Source organism: Hetaerina americana, unplaced genomic scaffold (assembly GCF_022747635.1).
Source record: "Hetaerina americana unplaced genomic scaffold, ioHetAmer1.1.p SCAF_13, whole genome shotgun sequence".
In the NCBI taxonomy this organism is placed as follows: Eukaryota; Metazoa; Arthropoda; class Insecta; order Odonata; family Calopterygidae; genus Hetaerina; species Hetaerina americana.
The window spans coordinates 6,104,068-6,126,784 of NW_027286403.1; the positions used below are offsets into that span (position 1 = coordinate 6,104,068).

General features: G+C 39.2%; 1 protein-coding gene across 1 annotated transcript in view; it reads right to left on the reverse strand.

Moving 5' to 3' along the window:
- The window catches only part of LOC139686068 (uncharacterized), a 219,882-nt gene that overhangs the window by 4,544 nt on the left and 192,621 nt on the right, over window positions 1–22,717 (reverse strand). Inside the window, exons 3-4 of the mRNA XM_071583184.1 lie at window positions 14,795–14,937; window positions 13,748–13,982 (exon numbers count right to left, since the gene is read on the reverse strand). Of these exons, the coding sequence (XP_071439285.1) occupies window positions 13,748–13,982; window positions 14,795–14,937 (378 nt within the window). The remainder of the gene's footprint in view (window positions 1–13,747; window positions 13,983–14,794; window positions 14,938–22,717) is intronic.

Sequence of the window (22,717 nt, forward strand, 5' to 3'; positions counted from 1 at the left end):
TACAGTCACTGCTCACCATTTTGATGACGATTATCCACTCGAGCTTAACAATGCAGTGTTTTACTGATCTTTAATTAATATGCGTCATGGAGTACTTTCATTCATTCATACATTCAAGTTTCATTTAGTATATATTCATGCAGCATACTCATTGAGGCATGGAAATTCGCATTTTCTGTTCAGGTTTAGATAGCAAAGTAACAAAAAAGTTTTTCTACCTTTACAACTACAATTAATATGCACTGTGACCAGTTTCACTCCGATGAAACCAATCAAAGTGCGTGAGGTATTGCAATTAACATTCCAATTTAGAGAGTGGCGATAAAAGTGTTGGAAAAAATATAGGTTAATCGCAAAGAAGACATATTTTGCGTAGAGGTGTTTCGGAGAGGAGAGTGCACCTTATCCACCCGGCTCTTTAACTAAACTATTTCGAAAATAACTTAACATAAACCATTACAACGCCCATATAACATTTAAACTGGAGATAAATTAATTAAAGATAATACTTAGTCAAGTTTACATGCAAGAAATGATATTTAACCTGACTATTTCCAACTCAAATTTAAAATGTCGTTCGTTCTCATTTGTACATAATTTCTCCCGCATATTTTCCAACCTATTACTGAAGTCTCTTGGGGAATAAATTCACTTATTCAATGCAATGGCAGTATCATAAACAACGGCGGTGGAATATACAACGGAAAATGCAAAACTATCCAATGCAAAAATTATGGTGCTCAGAAGTAACTGCGTGATGACTGGCATCGTGATTTGCAGGACAATTCGGATGAAGCGTCCAGAAATGCATCTAGGCCCAATTCACTCCTGAAGGTTTCCATAAATGCTTCTTACGCTCTCATGTTCACTAAAAATTGATCACAGCCTTCCCACAGCACTGACCTTGGACCGATTACTCTACGATACATGCTCGACCAAATATACAAAAAAAGTACGCTTTGATACAAATTTGAGAATTTTTAGCGTTTCGGTGAATTCAACTGATACTACTTGTAATGAACAACTTATTCCGTCTCCCTTTCCCTTTCATTACGTCTCACCCATTCCCTGAAGTAATTCGCTCCCACTCTACCATCTTTCCCTCGAAATTATTAGATTACACGGTTTCTGTCTCACTCCCCGGAACACCCACTGCCTCCACACCGCCATACTTTTTTAAATGATCGCGGAGTTCATCCTCTCGTGTGCTTCCCGTTCAACTCAGTCACTCTTTTCTGTTTTGACGCTCCTCATTTTACAAAGTCCTGATTTTCCAAAATCTTTTACCCTCACTCCTACAAGGAATCCGGCGAAACACTTGCTAATGAGTTTCTCCTTGATAAAGGGTATCGTTCAGTTTTCAAGAACTTAAAGAAGCTAATTGTGAAACAAAGTAATCCGCTCACACTCGTGGAAGGCAAGCGTGCTAAAAGCTGTTTTATGCTGATCAGCTGGACTCTAAATTTGCTAAATCTAGGGTGCTGTGCTATCATCTTGAGCATTATCATCAGAGGAGAATTTCAATCATTTTGCATTGTGTTAATACCCTATTTGCAGCAATTTTCGAGTTTGTCTTTTAACTCATTCCGTCTGGGAATAAGGAAGCCTAGACGGGAGAGTAAAATAAATGAATGGCGAGTAAAGAGTTACGACCTCTGTGAATATCCGCAAGTACGGCAAGCCGATGATCGCCCACACATCTTACCTTTGGGGAATGCAATGCGGGCGTAGAAAGATTCTAAAGTGCCAAAAAAATCGTTACAAATCGAGATACCTGAGGTCGTGCAAGTTGGACCCTTTCCCAACCACCCACCATTATTGAGTCGGTTCCAATTCTAGTAAATGGTTAGTCTCTTATGTCACTTCTCTCGTGCGCTAGGGCCACGTTGTGATTTTCCACCCTTTCGGGTTCTCACGACACGGCCGACCATTGGAACCGGGACGAATTCAATAGTCCACCCAGGCACAGAGGTCAGCTTCTCCAACCCTCAACATCGGACTCACACTGAATAGATTGCCACCCACACCTTTCGCTACACGGCACACCTCCCACTATAATGTATGGAAGCACACCTCCCCTCGTAAATCGAGGCATTACTTCGGCTCTCTTAAACATAGGCACAAACCCCATCGTTTAAACATTAAGTGACATAAAAATTAGTTACGTACCTTCCCTTATAAAAAAGTACTTGAGACGCTCAATGGAGTACATTGATACAAGTGTGTGCAATACAATCCAATCCCCACGAAGCTCTTTCACAGTAGAGTAATTGAAATATAAAATGATACTAAAACCAAAGTTTAAAGCCGAATTTGAGATCAGCCTTTCCTCGTTTACCTCTAAATACTTCCCAATTATACGTGAAGTCGAGGATTGGCCCCTTGAGGGAGGAATGGGCATCAAGGTTAGGTTCATCCATCTCATTGTGGAGCTTGAAATATCTGTTCATTAGATGTGCGAATATTGCTAACCATTTTCGTTTTAAAAATTATATTCAATTCTTTGAAAATTACAAAGAACTGCGGGATATGGCGCGACGGTCATTTTAACGGTATGATCCGCTGATGTGGCTTGCAAATGTAGAAATTCAACAACGTAAAAATCATTCCTCTTAGTGTCAAAATCACCCTGATAATGGTGGATTATCACTACACTGTAAAATTACGGCACAGATCAATCATCGTAACTCTTCGCCCTTTCCCATAATCTTTGACCTGGGTATACGCTCCTTTAAATGACATGCACAAAAGGAACGATTATTACTAGCATTTTACCGGTCAAGGTAGGTTTTGGAATCACATCATATACAATATAAAAATATAATCCATAAAAAATAATTATCAAAAAATTAGTAATGCAAACAGCGAAATAAATATGTAATAACAATGTAAATATTTTTTAATACCAATGCAATGTAAGCTAAAGCGGAGAGATGACAACATATGCTCGTACAGATGAGCTCTTTCCCATTTTTGTTTCTCTAAAGTTTTCCATCTCAGTAACCTTTCATACGAAATGTCAATTTTTTATACGCATTTTTCAAATCATATACGCGCTTCATCAATTGTTTTGGCGACATGTCCAGTTTCAGTACCTTCAATAAAATCGAGAATTTATCTGATAAACGAAAATTTGATGAGAGATGAGATTTTGAATCTCCTTTCGAATAATTGCAACTAAAGCTTATTCAGTTTTGGAATACAATATCAATTCCTTACAGTACTTACGACAGATGAATTTACTAGTTACTTCAATTCAGCGTGGTAGAGATTGTCACTAGAGCACAGAATAGCTACCCTCTCAGTCTTCGGTGCAGCATACGCATACAACCATTGGTTCGAGCCCATAGGTGTTAGGGATGTTTGGTCCATGAAGGCAATTTTTTGTTCAATAACTTCAGAAATCATAATAAGTACTCTCTCTCTACCTGAAGGAAAATGAACTTTTTCGAAATTTGATAAATTGCAATGGGTAAGGGCATTACCTGTAAACAATACATCTTTCTGGGCTACTTAGCGGAACGTAACTGACGTATGCCAGAGCATTTCGTGACACAAATACATAAACTTTTACATTTTTAATATTCTACTACTGTGAACTATACCTTGGTGAAAATGAACGGATAACTCCTTGGGAATGTCTACATAAAGATTATTAAATGAAGTCATTTTCTCCCCAGGGCTAATAATTTGCGGAATGTGTAATAATCACGATTTAATATCAGTGAGATAGCTTTGCTACGGCTTGATTTTATTGCAAAGCGTTGCGTTTATCGAAAGAGCCAGAATGGCGTATTTTATGTCGTAGAATAGTTCACCGTCGTCTTCCACATATTCTATCAATTAAGCAGGCCCTAAATTAGAACAAGTTCATTCTTCTTTGCATTTTATAGCGTCTGGTGAACTGTTTATATCGTCAACGGAATGAGAGTGACACGTTGCTTCACATTATGTTAAGAAAAGTCAGTTTTTCTGTCTTTATTTCGTTATTTTTCCTGCTTGATAGGCTTCATTTGCTACATTTAAGATTTCAAAAATTTCATTACTCATTCCTCCAACGAAATTAAATAGCCCTCTTTTCCGTCTTTCTGCTTATTCCGGACTGTCAGCCATCTACACGACAATAATATTCATTCTGTGCACCAATTTTAGTTCAATGAAATAAAATTCCTTCACCATCTCCCGTCTGAAAATAATCCACTTTCTCAATTATTCATGGGCTACATTTTAATTAGACCCTGACCTGGGTATTCTTTCAAAATCACGTGGTCAAATAAATTTACCTCTCACTGTAAAAGTTCACATTCGTCTGGCAGTAGTAGATTTAGGCTGTTTCTTCTTAGCCTTAGAAAACATTTTCCGAAATTGTAATTTTGTGCATCCCCATCTACACAAAACAATTATATCATCAAGTTAATCCTAACTTTGCAACCCTTACAGTCCATTCAAAGCCGGATCGGAAAGACGTTGCTAAGTTACTGGGGCACACTTAAGTCACAAAGTCATCCGCCGAAACTGGTAATGGGCATCAAGCGTGCTAAAAGCTGTTTTATACTGATCTGCTGGACTCAAAGGCATTTGGTAGAACCCATTTGCTAAATCTAGGGTGCTATGCTGTCATCTTGAGTATTATTAACCGAGGAGAATTTCGATCGCTTTTGGATGGTGCGATTGAAATTCTCCTCTGGTAATACGTAATACTCGTTTATTACTCCAATTCTAGCAATTTTCGGGTTTGTCTTTTTACCTAATCCGTCTGGGAAGAAAGAAACCTAAACGGGCGAATATTTATGATTCCTGTCAAATCATCTGTTTAAAAATTTCTTTAATCACTAACGTCGCAGAATTCAGTCTATAAATATAAATAATTCGGGAATATAAAAGTAATCTGCAAACTCTTCGCAAAATTATGAGTGTTCTCCTTTTTCTCTCACACAAAGATACTATCGTTGTAGTAAATGCCTTTGCAAGGAAATTTTGGCGGAATTGCCCTCGAATTTATACGCTAAATCATGCCCAGATGAGCATTCACAACTTGAAAAGTAAAGGGAGAACAGTCAAACCTTATTCCTCTTCACTTGTGCTCATAATATTTTCAATTCGTTCTGCCTCTCCCGTTCTTAATGCTGATAATGAATTAACCCCTCGTTTTAATACCCTTTTGTCCCGCAATACCACTCCTTCCGGGAGCGATAATAATTTCAATCCCAGTACACTTCAAGCAGAAACATATATTTTCCTTGTTTTGTCCAGCATTTCTTCTCCGGGTCCTCTAGATTCAAATTATATAATTACGCCTCTCATTCACACCTTTCTCTGTGTGCGGTAAATTACCGCTCGAAGACCTCATAGATAATCTCTTTCGAGAATACTAGCGACTTTAAGACAGTTATCCGTTCCAAAAATCACTTGGAAATCCTATTTTGTTTGTTTTCCTTTTTCCTTCATGAGAAGTTTTACTCTCCCTTTGGTCTTGTTTAGAGCTTGTCCGTGATTCCTTTCGAGGACATCATCTGGTAAAAGTATCGTTTCCCGCTTTAAGGATTTCATTTTGACTGATTCTGAGCTTACCTAGTTATTTGCTCTGGTATTAATCAGTAATTGAAAGTTTCTCCGATTTCTTTCCGAAAACTGGAATCTTATTTTGTCGTCCTCTTTCCAACAACCATAACATGCTGATAAATTCCGATAGGGACAGGAGGAACTTTCAACTGACTCTTAATTCTCTACTGTCCCCTTTTTTATGGCTAAATTTCCATAGAAATAGTACTTGAACCAAGAATATTCTAACTATCAGCAATTTTCACATTTAGAGGATCATCAATCCTCTCTCCTTTTAAGATATGGCGCTCTATTTCCCTAGAGAAATATTTACCACCGAAGTCTTCATTATGGCTTCCCATTCACTCCTCAATATTATTTGAAAGCATTTGTCCGAAATTCCTTGAATGAAGACGGCTTTAGTGAAATGATTATCATTTTCTATAGCAGACTCCTATTTTTGAGAACAAAATCCGTCAGGTCACCGTAGATTACACTTAGGTCACATAAAAAAGCTAAGCATGAAAATCAAAGTTGGCCTTCGGAAACGAAATAACCTGTTACCATGATACACCATGGTATCGAACAATGTAGGGCTACGGGACCAAACGCGAAATGAACCGTTAAAAATTATTCCTTCCTGTTTTATTTTCTATTCAACGGAAATTATACATCCGTTCCTCGCCCACGCTCGTTAGAGCTGTATCAAATTTCCATGGAACAGTTTTGAAATGATTGTAATACTTTCAAAAGTTATTATTTGGGATTAATCCGAATTTATAATTTTGTAATCATTATATATTAATATATTATATTATAATTAAAAAGCCCATTCAGCCGCTAGAGAAACTTTTGTCACGAAAACCCTTTGTTCCCCTGTCATATGATTTTTATTTAACGTTCAGCGGCCGATGGAACGCGAGCGCCAGCGTCGATAATCTCTTATCCTCGGCGAGATTTCCAGGTAATTGGGTATATTTTTTTAACGGAGGATACTGCATGAAACGGGGATTCCACTTCGATTAATAAGCTCCCGCTTGGCGAGGCTAATCCGAAGTGAAGTACCTTATCTCTTTGCAGAGGGGAAACGGAATGATGTTTTGACCAAATTTTTGGTGAGTCACCTGTATACTGGCGAAGTTGATTTCCTTATGGAAACTTAATTTTGGACGGTTATCGTCAGTAACACGACGCATCAATACAGTCTATTACGCTGAACGGCCAAAAAGTGGTTTTTTATGTTAGGAATGAAAATAATACTTTATGCGAAAAAACAAGGCCATTATTAAATTTAAATGATGGTGGCAAATGTTACTAGGAGAAAATCATATGCAGAAGGAAGTTTAGATGACCAGTAGTAAATGATAATTTTCTTTCAACGTCTTCGTTGTATATATTTACGCTCAATAATAAATTATAAACCAGCAAAGGAATATTTGACATGTTTAGGACGTCATTGGGCAGGCGGTCCTCATAGTTTGGATTATTAACTTTAACCGCATCAAAACAACTTTTTACGGTATCATAATACTCCACTGCAAGTAGGTTTCATTGCAACATCGTCATGTCGAGAGAGCAAAGTTAAATTGTCCATTTAGAAATGAAAAATATTAAATTTATCCATTCTTCAAACACTCTTATGAAATAAATTCGAACACCTGTTACTATCGAAATTATTTATCACATTCATCGAGATTATACTGATATAACTTCAAACTAAGAGTATTAAGCACTCAATTCACATTGAACTGACTCCAGTATTGCGTCCGCGGCCGCCGTTGCAAAGTGAAACACGTTGAAACCGCCTATCCCATCAACGTATGCAACGAGAGAAGCCGCATTGAAACTATTCTTTTGCCTGGTAAAATCGTCAGCCCTGGTCTATATAATACCACAGAAGGTTTATGCAGAGTCTGTACGAACTAAATCATAGATAGAAAATGGTTTGTGATTCTTAAAGATGTGGAAAATTCAATTTCAGAGGGAGGTGAACCCGAAGCTCCAATCACTGCTCTTATGGAAGTAGACATTAACACCGCGGCTGCCATTTTGTCATATCTAATGAATTCAAAATGCTAATTACGTGTCTTTTTGAAAATCAAGCAGTCTGCATCATCCTAAGATTAGACGAAGCCGTCCGAGAAAGGGGTGTTGCCTTAAAGGCAGGCTAAAACATTCCTATTGCATCTCATAGATATTGTTAGGCTGAAATAATTGGTATTAGGACGGGAGGATTTCGTCAGTCGGCTGCGCGGACAAGATGAAACCTCCATCTTCTGATCCAACCGCGACGATTTCCTTAAAAACATTGACAAATACGAGATACCCTCCTGTCTCGAATGGCTGTTTATTTCATCGCACGTTTTTACCCTTCTCAAAAGTGACCCACTACAAACAACATGACCCATTCCTACGAGCAGTCAAGCATTCAAAAAGATTTTCACCTCCTTCATTTTTTTAAGATGAGCATGACCCACGCGTAGCGCCAGCGAGACTCCACATTCGTTTGTGAAAATTTGGAGAGAGGAACGCGGAAACCGCAGCCTTGCTCAGCCTTTGTCCAATTAGCGTAAAAGACTTCCCAACTCTCCTCAATGAACCGCAACCTATCTAGAATATACTGAGATGAGGTGGTTGCTTTGCCACGAAGTTCCCGCGACAATGAAGATTCTCCTCAGCATCGTTTCTGAGAGGGTGAACCAATATTCAGGCCTAAATCGCATCATCCCCTTGCATCGCATCACCTATTACTTGGTCGTGCGGTGCAGGTTTTTGAGGTCTTCAATGATGTACATTTGAGTGGAGGCTATAATATTTTTCAACCAAGATTCACTATTAGGAAAGGTATATGAAACGAAGTGTTTCGGATATACTACTTGACATACTAAACCGTAGCTCAAGGGCGGTCGCGAATTCTGCGGGGTAAAAGTGAGAATGGTTACATCTTTCTTTTTATCTGGGTTTTTATTTTCCTTTAATGCAATGTGAGGTCTTAATTGTTCTTTCGGAGTTCGAAATGAATTCGTTTGTCCTGTACCTTTCTAAAAGTCTTATTTTTATGGTTTAGGGAGAGTTTATTCCTTGTAGGTGCGCAGAATCCACACATTCAGGTAAGGGAACATTTATTTCCCCACAACTTAGTTTCTTTAGGCGTTCTAAAAGCAAGATATCGGCACCTCTTGGATTTCAGATTAGGTTATCCTACGGTATACCCGGGATTTGGACCCGAAACCCTCCGGCTACTGGGGTATCATGTCACTCCCATCACCACGATAACTATGGAAATTTATCCTACGATAATTTGTTATGGTCAAGATGACTTGTAAACGATTACTTGATTGGCTGAAATAAAACAAATGAGAAAAATGAGGATTTTCGATAAGGTCGACCTCATTGGATTATTTATACCATTACCCTCCCCTAACTATTCTCACTCCACCATCCACTATCCCTTCCCCTCTCCCATCAGACTGGTTTCTGGTGACCTACCACCCCCTGCCACACGTCCTTACGACGGCTTGCGGGGTGTCGTGTAAATGCAAAAAATTCATTCCCTGGTAGCTATTAGGGGGAGGTTACCGACAGATACGGTCAATTGGCCAATAGAGATAGGTGGGTGTAATTTGGTAGAGGTTGGATGTCGAGGGAATGGAGGAAGGGTGGGGAGGAACCCGTCGTCGGAATCAGTCCGCTCTTAACGAACGCTGCCAAAGGGTTGCACAGTTTCAACTTCCCACCCGACGGAGGGCGTACTTCACTTGAAATAGTGTCCTCATGGCACCTAAGTAGTCATCGTGAAACCTCCAAAAAATAATTCTTCTACAGGATTTCAAACCTGATCCGTTAGGACTCATCATTCCCTGCCTTGGAGAGTATGTTCTCATCGCTTCCATAAATTCTTATTCACTTGGTATATTACAAGTATGCTAGGCGTTAAACGGGTGACGCGGTTTAAATGAAATCGAAATGTTGCAATAGCATTCCTTTTTTCAATAAAAAAACGATTACTGCGTTCTCTGAACCAGAATAAATATATTTAGATATTTCCAAATCCCCAAGAGGTTCTCCATGTTTCATTGGCGACATACTATCGAAAGGATGGCACCCAAACAACGAACGGGTACTCAAACATCCCCCTCTGAATACACCCAAGCGGCGGTCCCAACCGCCGCAAGGGACGGGATCTTCGCAGATGGGTAATAGACACATTTCGTTGACGGCCCGCCCGTCGGCGAGGGAGCACGCGCCTCAGAGGGGGAGGGGCGTGGGGGACGGTCGGAGGAGGGCGATTGGGATGGGGGTGCATGAAATGACGTGCACAGGTGACGGAGGGAGGAGAGAGCGGGGCGTGGCGCGGGGAGAACCTGTGCTGGACGATCACTGAAGGAGGAGGCGGGGAGAAGGGGGTTGGAGGTGGTGAGGGGAGGGATATCCCCTCCCCCGACCCCTTACTATCCTCCCTTGCGTGGTGCTTTCAGTTGCAGGAGGGGAAAGGCATAGCCCTCGGCGCCCGTGGCTTATCTCATTTTATTGTCGTTGTAGTCGCATTCTGCATTCGCCAGCGTATCTCTAGAGGGAAATATGCAAGTCTAATTATTCTAAATTAACACGGAGGTAGCAGTTTCCCTTTTGTGATTGTGTCTCGGGATATTCTATTAGGGGAAACAAAGGGAATCGGGTGAGGGGGATGGGAATCGTGGGGGTTGGGGGAGAGGAGCGCCGAGGTAATTAAATGAGGGGGGGAGGCGGTGCGCGCTGGGAGGGTGGACGAGGGGGGGCGTGTGGACGGGAGTGGGGGAAAATCGTCGATAAACGGGAGGGTGAGAGGGAGTTGGTGCAGAGCGGTGAGGGTGCGAGTGGGAGTGGTGTCGTCAGGAAGTTGGGAAGACGATTGGTGTGAGAGGGGGGCCGGGAGGGAGGGGAACCGTGGGGGGGGGTGAGATGGATGAGAGTGTGTGTGTGTGTGTGTGTCTGGAGTGCAGGGAGACCTCGGGGGTGAAGGATGCTCGACGTCCGACTGGATGATGCCGCCGGGGCGCGGGAAGTGAACGTAAACATTTGTTATTTCAGTTCTTACGAGGGAGAGGTTTGAATTTAATAAATAGCCGGGGAAACAATTTCTGCATAATATTTTTAGGATCGAATGCGCCAGCCTCAGTGTTTACGGGGACTTTATATCGGCGAAAAATGTCTTTTTCCCCGGCGCAATTTGATGTAAATGCTCTCAAGCATGGCTTAATTTAATTGCTTACCTTGAGAATTCAGGCTCTTTAGGTTTCTTTTATGCCTTCGAGCGTTTCTGTCGCGGATTTTATTTTTGCCCTCGGCTAAGACAAGGCGTACACGAATTATACTTGACGTTTGAATATTCACTCAGTGGAACCGTACACAGCACAGAGTAATTCACTAATTTGACTAACCCAAGTTTCGATTAATGATTTATACTCAAGGCCCTGAAAAACCAGGTTTTCGAAAACAAGGAAGGTTAATTAAATTTTTATTCAATATATCGAGCGGTATCCGCAAATTCATTACTGCTGATTTTTTGTCTTATTTTTTAGCCTAGGAAATTTTCATTTCTGTAGTGATGTAGGAATGACGATAAAATTTAGTTACCGACTAGATCTCAATGCTTTAACTATTTCTGGTAATATATAGTATGTCTTTCATTTATTCTCCATGCATCCATTGCGCTCTCCTGCGTTTTTTAATCATCACATAATTATAAAGGGATCTGATGGCTCTTCCATGTACTGACCTAAATTAAAATTAAAATTTCTCTGGGAAAGGCAAAATTGGACTCCTGCTTATAACAGAATATTCTTTGAGCATTCGTTTTATGTAATTAAGGGCCTGAGTTAAATGCTTGATGTTCTGTTCTAGTGAACATCAAGCATTTACCTCAGAAAATGAGGGAGGTAAAATGTTAGACAAATCCCTATGCATAAGATTATTTTATATCTACAGGTATCTACCTGTAAGTGGGGTTAAGTCCTATTAAATTATTTCTTAGATTATATAGGTCAACTGCGGTGGTAAACCCTTATACAACTACGGCTGTAATCTCTTCTGGCATTGTCCATACAATTGTTCATATGATAGGAAATAACCAGTGTGTGCGTATATGCATTTATATGCTTGTATTTATACTATGTATGTATAATAGCCTCGATCCACACTTAAAAGTATGCACAAAATAAACTCGTACTCGACCAACAATAAATGTGTATATTACATATGTAGAGAATATATATATATATATAAACACACACACATATATATGTGTGTGTGTGTTATACATTGGGACTAGGTTGCCGGATTGTGTTTTGTTAGGAATAACAAAATATTTATTTGGTAGTTGTGTCCATCCACAAAAACTACCTTAACTGGCAGATTACCTAATAATAATATATAATATATATATATATATATATGTATATATATATATATATATATATATATATATATATATATATATATATATATATATATATTACTCGACGATGAGATAGAAAGGGTATTAAGGGAGATGAAACTAAATAAGGCCGTGGGGGTGGATAACATTCCCGCGGAACTATTGCAATGTTTAGGAAAATGAGGGAAGAAGAGGCTATATGGGCTGATTCGTAGTATTTATGAGGAAGGAATCTGGCCGGAAGACTTTGTGAGATCAGTTTTAGTTCCTATTCCGAAAAAGGTAAAGGCTACATCATGTGAGGACTACAGGACATAGACACAGGGAGAATGTTAGGCAAACGGGGAAAGGGAAGGAACAGGATAGGGATGTTGGACGGGATGAAGGGAGGAAGAAAGTACTCAGAGATGAAGAGGGGTCTGATGTAGAGTAGGATACTGGATTTTGTATTTTGCTGGGAATCAGAAAATATTTATTTAGGAGCTGTGTCCATCCAACCTTAACCGGTAGATTACCTAATAATATATATATATATATATATATATATATATATATATATATATACATATAGTAAAACAATTTGGCATCGTATAGGCACTTTTCACTTGCCATAGAATTTAACCGTAGACAGAGACATGATTTTTGTAGAAGATTGTAATTTAGATGTTTCATCTAATATATATTCTCTCAAATATTACCCATACCGAGGTTGTGGAACATGGGAAAAATATAATTGCAAAAAATAAAGTATAGGGAAAAAAGTCCGCGGACGTTTACTTTTGCCCATTACTTCCTTAAACTAATGCAAAATTGTGATTATTATTACTAATTCCGTCACTGAGCGAAAAGTTGGGGAAAACATTTGAAATGTCTGGAGAGTTAAAATAAACACATTCCGCTTTTCCAAAGGATCTATAATATAGCTAATAAGAATTTTCGAACAAGGGAATATTATTTTGCGCAAACTCCAAATGATTCCTTATGAAGTCTTCTTTAAACTAGTTTTTTTTGACTTCCTGGATTTAACATTACTCCAATAAACGACAACTATTTTTGGGACGACGATTTGTTGGTTGCTGATTCTTTCAAGTACATAATTGCAATTTTCACAAAATAATAAAACTTTTCCTTTGTGAAATCTTTTATTTGGTCTGCATGAACACATTTGCGTACAATTCTTTATGAAGTTAATTCACGCTTCATGAATTTCACTTTGGGTCCACATCTATCAAAAAGACATTTGAATAGCAACTGCTATGCAATTGCTGTCAGTGAAAATGGAAATGCTTATGGAGGCAAGAATGGAAGAGGGAAGGAAAATAATAATTAGAAATAAATACCAGGAGTCTAACAGACGTGAGTTTCATTTTTTGAGAGGATTTTAACGATATTAAGTTCTAAGGCAGTTCGAAAGAAGTTACGCCATGAAAACACGCAGCGCAAGGTCTTTCAAGAAACTATCCAGCCACGATCTTGATTTTCAGAATAAAAATGTACGAAAAATAGTGGTCCCTTCAGAGAATGTAGAAGGACATATGAGAATGAAATCATCAATCACAGCCGGAAGTTGATCACATCGTTACTGAATTACGGCGAGTGAATTTCGTGCTCGTGTTTTAGGCCACTTTTATCTACTGGGCACTTATACGAGTATCACTTCAAAGGAAATTTGCACCTACAAAGGGCCAGTTAGATTTTCCTACGTCACCTGCGTTCACTGCGGGTGATGGCTGTCGCGTAGAGCAGGGAGGTAGGGAGAAACCACGGGCTAACTAGATCGGGTTGGCTTACCAGCAAATCGTCCTCATGTACTCCTGACTCTCCTCTGGGGTCATAGTCTTCTTGGGCACCTCGTTCCCGGCTCGATCCGCATCTTCCCCTCGGTCCGACGTGCCGCTGACAACTGACGCGCCGAGGCCTCCCTCTCCCACGCGCCCTGCCGACTGGATTCTCTCTAGGTAGTCCTTGGCGCAGCCCTCGTGGTTCTTGCGGACTTCAGCCATGCACGGTTGGTGCCGCAGAAAATCTGAGCGGGGTCGAAGAGGGAAGAGAATCAGTGTCGATCCGTATCGCAATCAATGCTCGCTGAATTTTTTGCAGCATATATTTTCCATGCCATCTTGAGATATCGCATAAAAAATCAACCAACCAATATTGGCTAGAAGAAGAAAATATGTAAAAAGAAAGAAGATAAGGTTACATAGTTGGAAATCAGAGATTTTGCTTGAAGATACACATCTAATTCCGACAATTTATTGCCATCGCAAATCAAAAAAAAGGTAGCAACAATAAAAGGTATACCACTGCTAATGTGAATGCTGTATGTCTTCTCTGAGTTAGCTGCTTATGAATATTAGGGGAAAAAAGACATTCAAAACAAAATATATTTATAAAATAAAAGCTAGTATACGGTTATGGTAATAATTATTTCTGGTTGTAAGAGCTGTAAATACTGAGGTAACATCACATTATCTCTCTGATTTTAGAGAAAGTACCCGTGTGTGAGACGGTATTTGAAGAGATAACGCTTGGTTATATTCATAAGACCAATCAGCTCAGCTGTAACAGTGGATCAACAACTTGAACTGACTGAGGACTCCAACCTAGTTTGAAATGAGAGTAAAAATAGTACATTTTTAGGTTTTTAATTTCAACGGCAGGTAAAATCTTTTTTCCTTATGAGTGGAATAACAGGGAGAGTGCATAGAGGGAATATGAAAAGGGAGCCAATAAGTGAAAAAGAAGGGAACGTTTCTAAACCTTATGAAACAAATAAAAGGCTATTATATTGGCATGTTAATTTGTCAAATTCAATTGCAAGTAGAAAAAAATACTGACCTCTCTTATATGTCTCGTTCGTGCAGAGATGTGTGATCACGGAGTGGGTCCCAGCGTAGAGCTTGCGAAAAGAATCTCTTTGGAGTGTCTTCATGCACCGTTGGGTGTAGTTTTCAATGCATGCCAAACCTTCCATTAGTTCCCTGTCATTTGAGAACAAAAAGGAAGCGTTATTTGGAATATGATTGAGTGAGCTGGATACATTTACAAGTCTTACCAATTTGGGTATCAACCTGATGGTTGGTTTGAGAGATGTGGGTAGACTTCACCTAGTAATAAGCGTAAAGGTGTGTGAAATTCACGCATCAGTGTATGGGGCTCCTTCCCCTCGTATTGCTTCTCAGGAAGACCCGGTACGCGAAATATGACAGAGTTCGAATGAAGCTGAGAGTTCCCAGAGGCGTCCCCGTGAATCGAACGAGAGACCTCTGTTTAGCAGCCCAGCGCTCTACCCACTGGACTACTACGTCCCCACAACTAGCATTATAATCATCAAAAGCAAAACCACCTTTATTCATTGCAGCACACCTAAAACATTTCGCGCACGGAATATGAAATGACTGTACCCAAATAGGTTTACATTCTCCAAATCTAATTGTAGCATTTGATTTAGTCTTTTCAACCTACTATTCATCTGTTGAGAGTAAGAAAATACCTCCCTTTTTATTAGCTTTCCACGAGAGCACAATTCTCTTACAAAAGTAGGAGTTTTGACGATTTCTAGTGCGCTACAATTAAAATCGAATGATTAATATTTTTTTGATATATATATTTGTCGGTTGTTATCTCCATATTTTTTGAGTTTCTCATAAACAAGTTTCCTATCCCTTCTATGGCGAAATTACCGCTTTTCAATAGCCATTCCTTATGGATCAGACAGTTTCTCTATGGAATTAAAATCATGAATTCACTAATGCCTTAGTTGTTTTAAGTGCGTTCAGGACGTTTTCTTATGCGGAGGACGCTTTTTCAAGGGTGAACTCAATTAAACTGTAAGTTCAGAACGTTTCAAAGACTAGGCGAGAATGGCAAAATTTGCCATTTAGTTTAACAAAAGCGCCTTACTATGAATAAAAAAAAATATTTTCCCCGAATTCACTCTGCAACATTCATTAACATCGTGGAAATATCTCGAGAGCGAGAGCGTTCACTTAATTGGTTATTTATCATTAAATTACGTGTCATTAACAGAAAACCAAATTCTGCCCGTTAATCCAGAATTTATATCACGAGAGAGGACCGGTGAAATTATCTTGGGAAATACGTTATTTACATGCTCCCTTGCTTCCCCTTTCTTGAGAGTTGGCCATGAGTTCTCCACCTTCTTATCTCCAAATCTGTTATGCATGTATTCTTAAATATTCATTGAAAAGAAAATAGCATGAAAGTGAATGAAGTCGAAATCTACAGCTACAGTCCGTGGATTAAAGTGCCCCTTGTAATTTTCCAGTTGGTGTAGTAGCGCACCGACTTCAAATCCCGATTGATACATTGAGACAACGCCACCTTAAATCCAAGCGGTGGCATTTCCTGGGTACATATACTTCGCGGGGAAGCAAAAGCTAGCAAGGAACTCACGCCACATATTCTACAGTGCACTCATTCATTAAAAAAATCAGTTATATACCTTTATAATTAGTATTTATTTATCTAAACTTCATTTTAAAAAACGGCTAGCCTTATATAGAGCCCTCGAATTCATGAATTGAATCTCACTTAAAAATTAATTAAGTCATCTTACCTATCCAAAGGGCAGACAGACTGTTTAAACTTCCCCTCTTAGCTCGGCCAGTGTTATATAAGGGTTCAAAGCCTTAACCCGCGAATAAGACCATTTCGCACGATGCTTTCATCTGCATTAAGTTAATCCCCATTATAATCAGGTGTATATAAATGAATGCGTGAGCGTGTGTAAATTTACATATGCACACACACATATATTTGTATATATATATGCATATATATATATATATATATATATATATATATATATATATATATATATATATATATAACGATTGTACGGAAAAACTCACACGAGCGGCACAATAATGGGCTGGCACAATATAACACAAATAGAATAGCAACATTTAAAAGGACACTCACACGGTAAATTGTTCGAGCTTTCGGCCCTCTCAGAGGCCTTCTTCAAGTGAGACTGAAAATATGCTGGAGAGGGGAAAGGGGTATGGGCGGGGAGGGGAGTTGTGGAACAGGGAATGCTGGGAGGGAAATTAAAAATGGCGGTTAAGGGTGGGAATTTTGAAAGATCGGACAGCTAATATGTAGGCGGATTCTCGAGTTCTCACCTCTATATTGGTGGCTGAATCAGGTAGGGATTCTAGGATGCTAAGAGCAAAACACTGGTCGAATGAAATGTTGTGGGAATTGGCGTGTGAAGGGATAGGAAGAGAAGAGAGTGAGGCAGAATTGCAGGAGTACCGGTGATTACTCATTCGAATGGATAAGGGGGTAATGCATTCGCCTATGTTAAAGGAAGTGCAATGTTTGCATGACTATATAAATATAAATATATATATAAATAAATGTGTGTGTATATTTACATATTCCTTACTCCAGGTTGTAGCGAGGCTGTTTTACAGAAATATATCTACGATGATCATCAACAAAAACAGTCTGCAGTGTATTAAGCCCAATGGCAACTACCACTTCAAAAGTCGGATGGTCAGTAGCTTAGAGTATCTCCTATCAAAGATTTCCGTTTTTGGAAGTTAAATTCCTTTCCGAGAATCCACTTGAGTTGGGGAAGGACGGAAGAAGGCTGCACTGGGCGAGGGTAAAGGGTCTTTAAATTGCCATACTCTCTTGATGGCGACAAGTGTTGGAAACGGATATTTGTAATTTGCGCACGTAAATTCAAAAGTGAGGTAGGTACATCAAACAGGCCTCCAATATCAGGAGTGCTATCTTAGTTGATAACCAATGGTCAGGGAATGAATATCCTCGAGAGACAGTGGCATCTCTCAATCTCCAGTTTTTAGGCCTGGAACCGTTATCCATAATTGTGTGAAGTATGATTTTGTGCTTTCCCCGTAAATTGCTGTGGAAAAGACTACCCGGGTCTTCCATCGGGTCAATTCCTCCATCGATGACGCCAACGCTTCGGAAAACGAGTCGTTTTCCATTATCCGGGCCAAAGATGTCGAGACTGTGTAATGGCCGGATGGGCATGGCCATAGTTGCCCTCTTGTTGGTCGGTGAATTTCCGCCTTTTTCTTGTTGCCTTGATCTTCCTCAGTGCGGGTTTCCCCATGTTACTGAGGGAGTAACCCGCGTCTCGATTGAAAATGTTTTCTTCAAGCCGGACCTCGATTGATTCCTTGGTTAATCTTTCCCAAAACTTCTTCTCTCGGCATAAAATTTTCCACCTTGTCCCATTGTATGTCATAGTCTAGTTGGATAAAGTACTCTGCCACCGCGGATTTTTCAGCCCTGAGGATGGAAAAGGACTAGGGTTTCCGAAACGTTGGCGTCATCGATGGAAGATCCGAGTAGCCTCTTCCACCATAATTGCGTGTATCTCCTATCTACTCAGCAGAAAAATCTTCGTATTATTTAGAACGTCAAAAGGGTGTAAATTCTTTCGTATTTCCCTCGATCGACGCGTTACCATCTACAATGAACTGCAGGAAATGCCTCAAAAGTTACCGTAGAGAACTCATTCACTGATGGAAGACACATACGTGAAAATTTTATACTGTAAAAATCGAATTGTCCTTGACCTTTACCAGTTCGTCTTCCGGCCTCTTCCTTCTTTATTCCTTTTCCCCTGGACCGGGAGACGAACCGGTCAAGGTCCAGGTCACTGCGGAAAACTTTTACCCTGAAATCCTCTTGGTTGAGGTACCTCTTCATTTTTACACCTAATTAAAATCCATTTACAAGGAAGAAAATTTACGAAGTTGCAGTGAACAGTTTTTGAATTTGGTAACCCTAGAAAAATGCCTAGGTGGCGTGATAGCCTAGTAAGTAGAACACTTGGCTACAGATGGAAGTTAACAGGGTTCAAATCCCAGGTGGTTCCACGACATGCCTCAGTGATGCCCATATTGTGATACTGTGCACCATATCCTCACCCTTGTGTTCGACCAAGTCGCAGTGCTGAAACATTTATCCTCAGATACTGCTTCCTTATATTTCCCATCTTGCATTTCATGGATTAATTAAGGGAATAGAATATTTCAGTTGAAGCCCTTCACAAATGTACTCGCATTTTGACGACGAAAATAGAGGGATCAGAATTAACTAGATTTCCATGGTGTTCGCGTATTTTACGAAAGAAAATTTAAACTCGAGAAAGATTCGCTTGTTTTTTTTACCTTCGGATGAGATTAAATTCTTTAATCGTGTTCTGAAAAGGGCTAAGCAGGATTTCGCATAAAATGAGGAATCTACTCGATTTAGTGCGGTTCAAAATCTGGGATGAAGAAATCGAGAATATTCTTGCAATGAATTCCCTGCCTTTTCGTACCATTATGAACCATGTAATAAGTTCATGCCCTCCAAAGTAAAGCAGCATTTTAATAGTCCCGCGGGGCAAGAAGAGAAGCTGGGGATATTATGGTCCGTGTAGTAATACCCTTTTACTCTGGAAAATACAGTGGAAAGGCAGGCTGCTTTAAATAAAAAAGGTAAGTAAAACATATATTTCAAGTCAAAATAATAATCTCAAGCTTTTAGAATACACCTCATTAAAAATCTAAATGACGGAGAACCGTTGGAAAATTCTCACCAGGTGAGCACTTACTCACCAGAAAATGATTGAGAGATTGATAGAAATCATATGCAAAACAAAGTACTTTAGCCTATGTTCAGGTCATTACAATATGTTTTACTCATGCCTCATTTGGTCACGGTGTTTTAGATCAGGTGCTTCGGAATATATTGCTCGTAATTATCTTTAAAGAGTTCTTTATTCATCACTCAAAAAGCGGTTAATCCTGTGGAGTGAAAAGGGGCATTCATTTTATCGCAGGAGTGTAATTTAATGACATTGGGTAATGATGTAGACGACAATGAAACGGGAGGTGGCGTAACAAAATGTTGATATCAAGCGTATAGGTTATTCGGATTGATCGGAGAAGGTGTTAATTAGCGGATGAATAAGTTTCCCGGAATAATCCGATTATTGCTTTGATAAAGGAATAATCGTTTGTTTTACTAGCAGTCGTGGCAACCGAGTAACTTTCTCGCCATATAATGCACCATCACATATAAGGTGCCATAAACACTTCTTCGCTTCACAAACGATTAATATTGGAAATTTAACGACAAGATATAAATTGACTTGTTGTAACCACACCATAAAGAGCGCAAAACTTTGAATGCTCAATGGATGGTTGCTCCCAGATTCCAGCACGAAATATTAAATTCAAGAGTTCAAGAAAAGAAATGGAAGTAATATGAAATACGGCCGAATTTAAGTCTCAATCAAAATTTTATATCCTAGTTACTACTTTCTTATTGAAATAAAAACAATGCGATTTCCTAACAAACACTAGGAATTCAAATTTCAAACCTCATGAAAGAAATTGGTCACGGATTAGAAAATGAAATTAAGTTCAGTAATAGAAAATAAAAGAACTCACAATTTTAGGAGAGAGATAATCATAAACTAATCAACCCGAAGGTCGGTTTTGTAGGTGATGGTGGAGTTCACCCTGTGCTAAGCCCGACGGCGTGTGAAATTCACACATCAGGGTGCGGGAGGGCAGTTTCATTCCCTGTGCCGGTTGTGGTTTCCCAAGAAAATCTGGCACCCGAAAAATCACATAGCTTGGGTGGAGCTACAGGTGCCCAGAGATTTGCCCGAAAATCAAACCCGGGACCCTCCGGTCAGTAGTCCAGCGCTCTACCCCCTGAACTACCGCGACCCACTGGTATAAAATAACAAGTATAAAATAAAAAGTATAAAATGAATGTAGATTAGGATCAGAATAATGAAATAATTTTAAGAACTTATGACGATCTGGGCCTTAATAATCACTGGGCCTGAATTTAGTCCTGCTAATCACAGAAAGCATTGTAACTAATGTACGCTAATCACAAAAACATACGCATTATTGACGTGTAATTCACTCATGCTTAAAAAAAGCGATGTTAATGAAGAAATAAAAAGCGATCCTATTATTTCATTATCAGGTATTAAAGACTGCCGAAATGTAAACTATTTACTACTGCGTAATTAGTTTGAATGCCTTTTAATCTCAATAATTAGTTTAACAAGTGTTTTTCTTGTTTTTATTTATTACAATAGGAATTAACTGCTAAACATTTCTTTAGAATATACGTCCAATATGGAAGGGACACTTTATATTTGTTTCCAATGAAGTTTATAACGAGCCGTAGTTTAGACGGAGAATGAGGATATAATTACAAGTATATAATCACATATAATTTTTAAGAATTAATTGGTACTTGAAATTCGATTTTAATTCTGGCTATATAATCCGCATAAAGTATCAGTAGAATTACACTCTGGTCTTGTATAAAATTGCTTAGTAAACATTTAATGGTATTTACGTCCACAGAATTTTTACATAGTAACATTCTCTCCTCCCCCCCTCATGTCATGAAAACATGGAGGACTATGGAACCGGACCCACTCGGAGTTGTTTAGGTTCAACACCCTAATGTCTTCTAGATGCATCAAAACTTGCGGATACGTCTATTTTAGAAGGTAAAATTTACCAATAATTTGACTGCTAACATGCCGGTACATGCACATAAGGTGGTAAGTCATCGGGAACTTACCGATTAGTGACTGATCATGTAGCATGTAACATGTAACAATTTATGACCTAAGAAATCGTAGAGCATCCTGACGACAATCCTCGGCATACACAACGTTTATAAATGGAAATAAAGTAATCTTTTTTGAATGATTAAATGAGATCAAGTAAAATCATAAAATTCATAGAATTGCAAAAGTATCATTCGTACGATTTACATATGATGTCGAGAAAAAATCTAAGGTCTACACTACATCAGCAAGGTACGGTAATCATTACAAAGCTACAGGCATTTTAGAATGGTACAGTTAGAATCAAGTGTTTTTTTATTCCCTTGCGCCGTAAAAATAGATCAAGACACAAGGAGAGATACACTATTAAAGGATTACGACACATATTGCCTTAAAGCTTTCTCGGTATTATTTTCTTGGGTGGTCTTCTAACAACCTCTGACACACGTCCTTCCGGCGGCTCTTAAGGAATTATGTACATGTAGCGACAGAGATTGCTCTGGAATTTTAATAATGCCAAAGGTAAGGTTCCGCCAGCCAAATTGATATATAAGCTGCAAGGTTGTGGGATGATGGAAAAAATAATTAGATTCACTCACGACTTTCTCTCTGACCGCAAGCAAATGGTGATGATAGAGAGATCAAGTTGCAACTACGTAGAAGTAATTTCTGGTGTGCCACAGAGAAACGTAATAGGACCAGTACCTTTTTTCATATGAATAAATGAGATCTTTTCATGAAAGAAAGCAACAAAAAATTTGCGTCAATGAGAGCGTGTTTTAGAGAGACGAGGTCTGAAGTTTCACGCTTTCAAGCGAAGTGAAAAGATGCAGGTACCTTCAACCAATTCCCAAGGCATTCAGATGTAAACACTAAGAAAAAAGCGTTAGTTCACATTTGAAAATGCGAATATTTCGTCACCACCGCAATCCAAAGTATCGTCACGTAAATCTTTCAGATGCCACCGACACGTCCCATGGTCCCAAGTTAGAGGGAGATGACGCCATTCGTGCACCATGAAGATTCTACCATATGTGAAACGCACAGTTGGGAAATATTATGGCGAAAAAGTACCATTTTTGTTCAGTTAGTGCTGCTTCGAATGTGCTGGAAGCATTTGGGATCAGACTTGGAAAATGTACCAAATAATTAAATAAGAT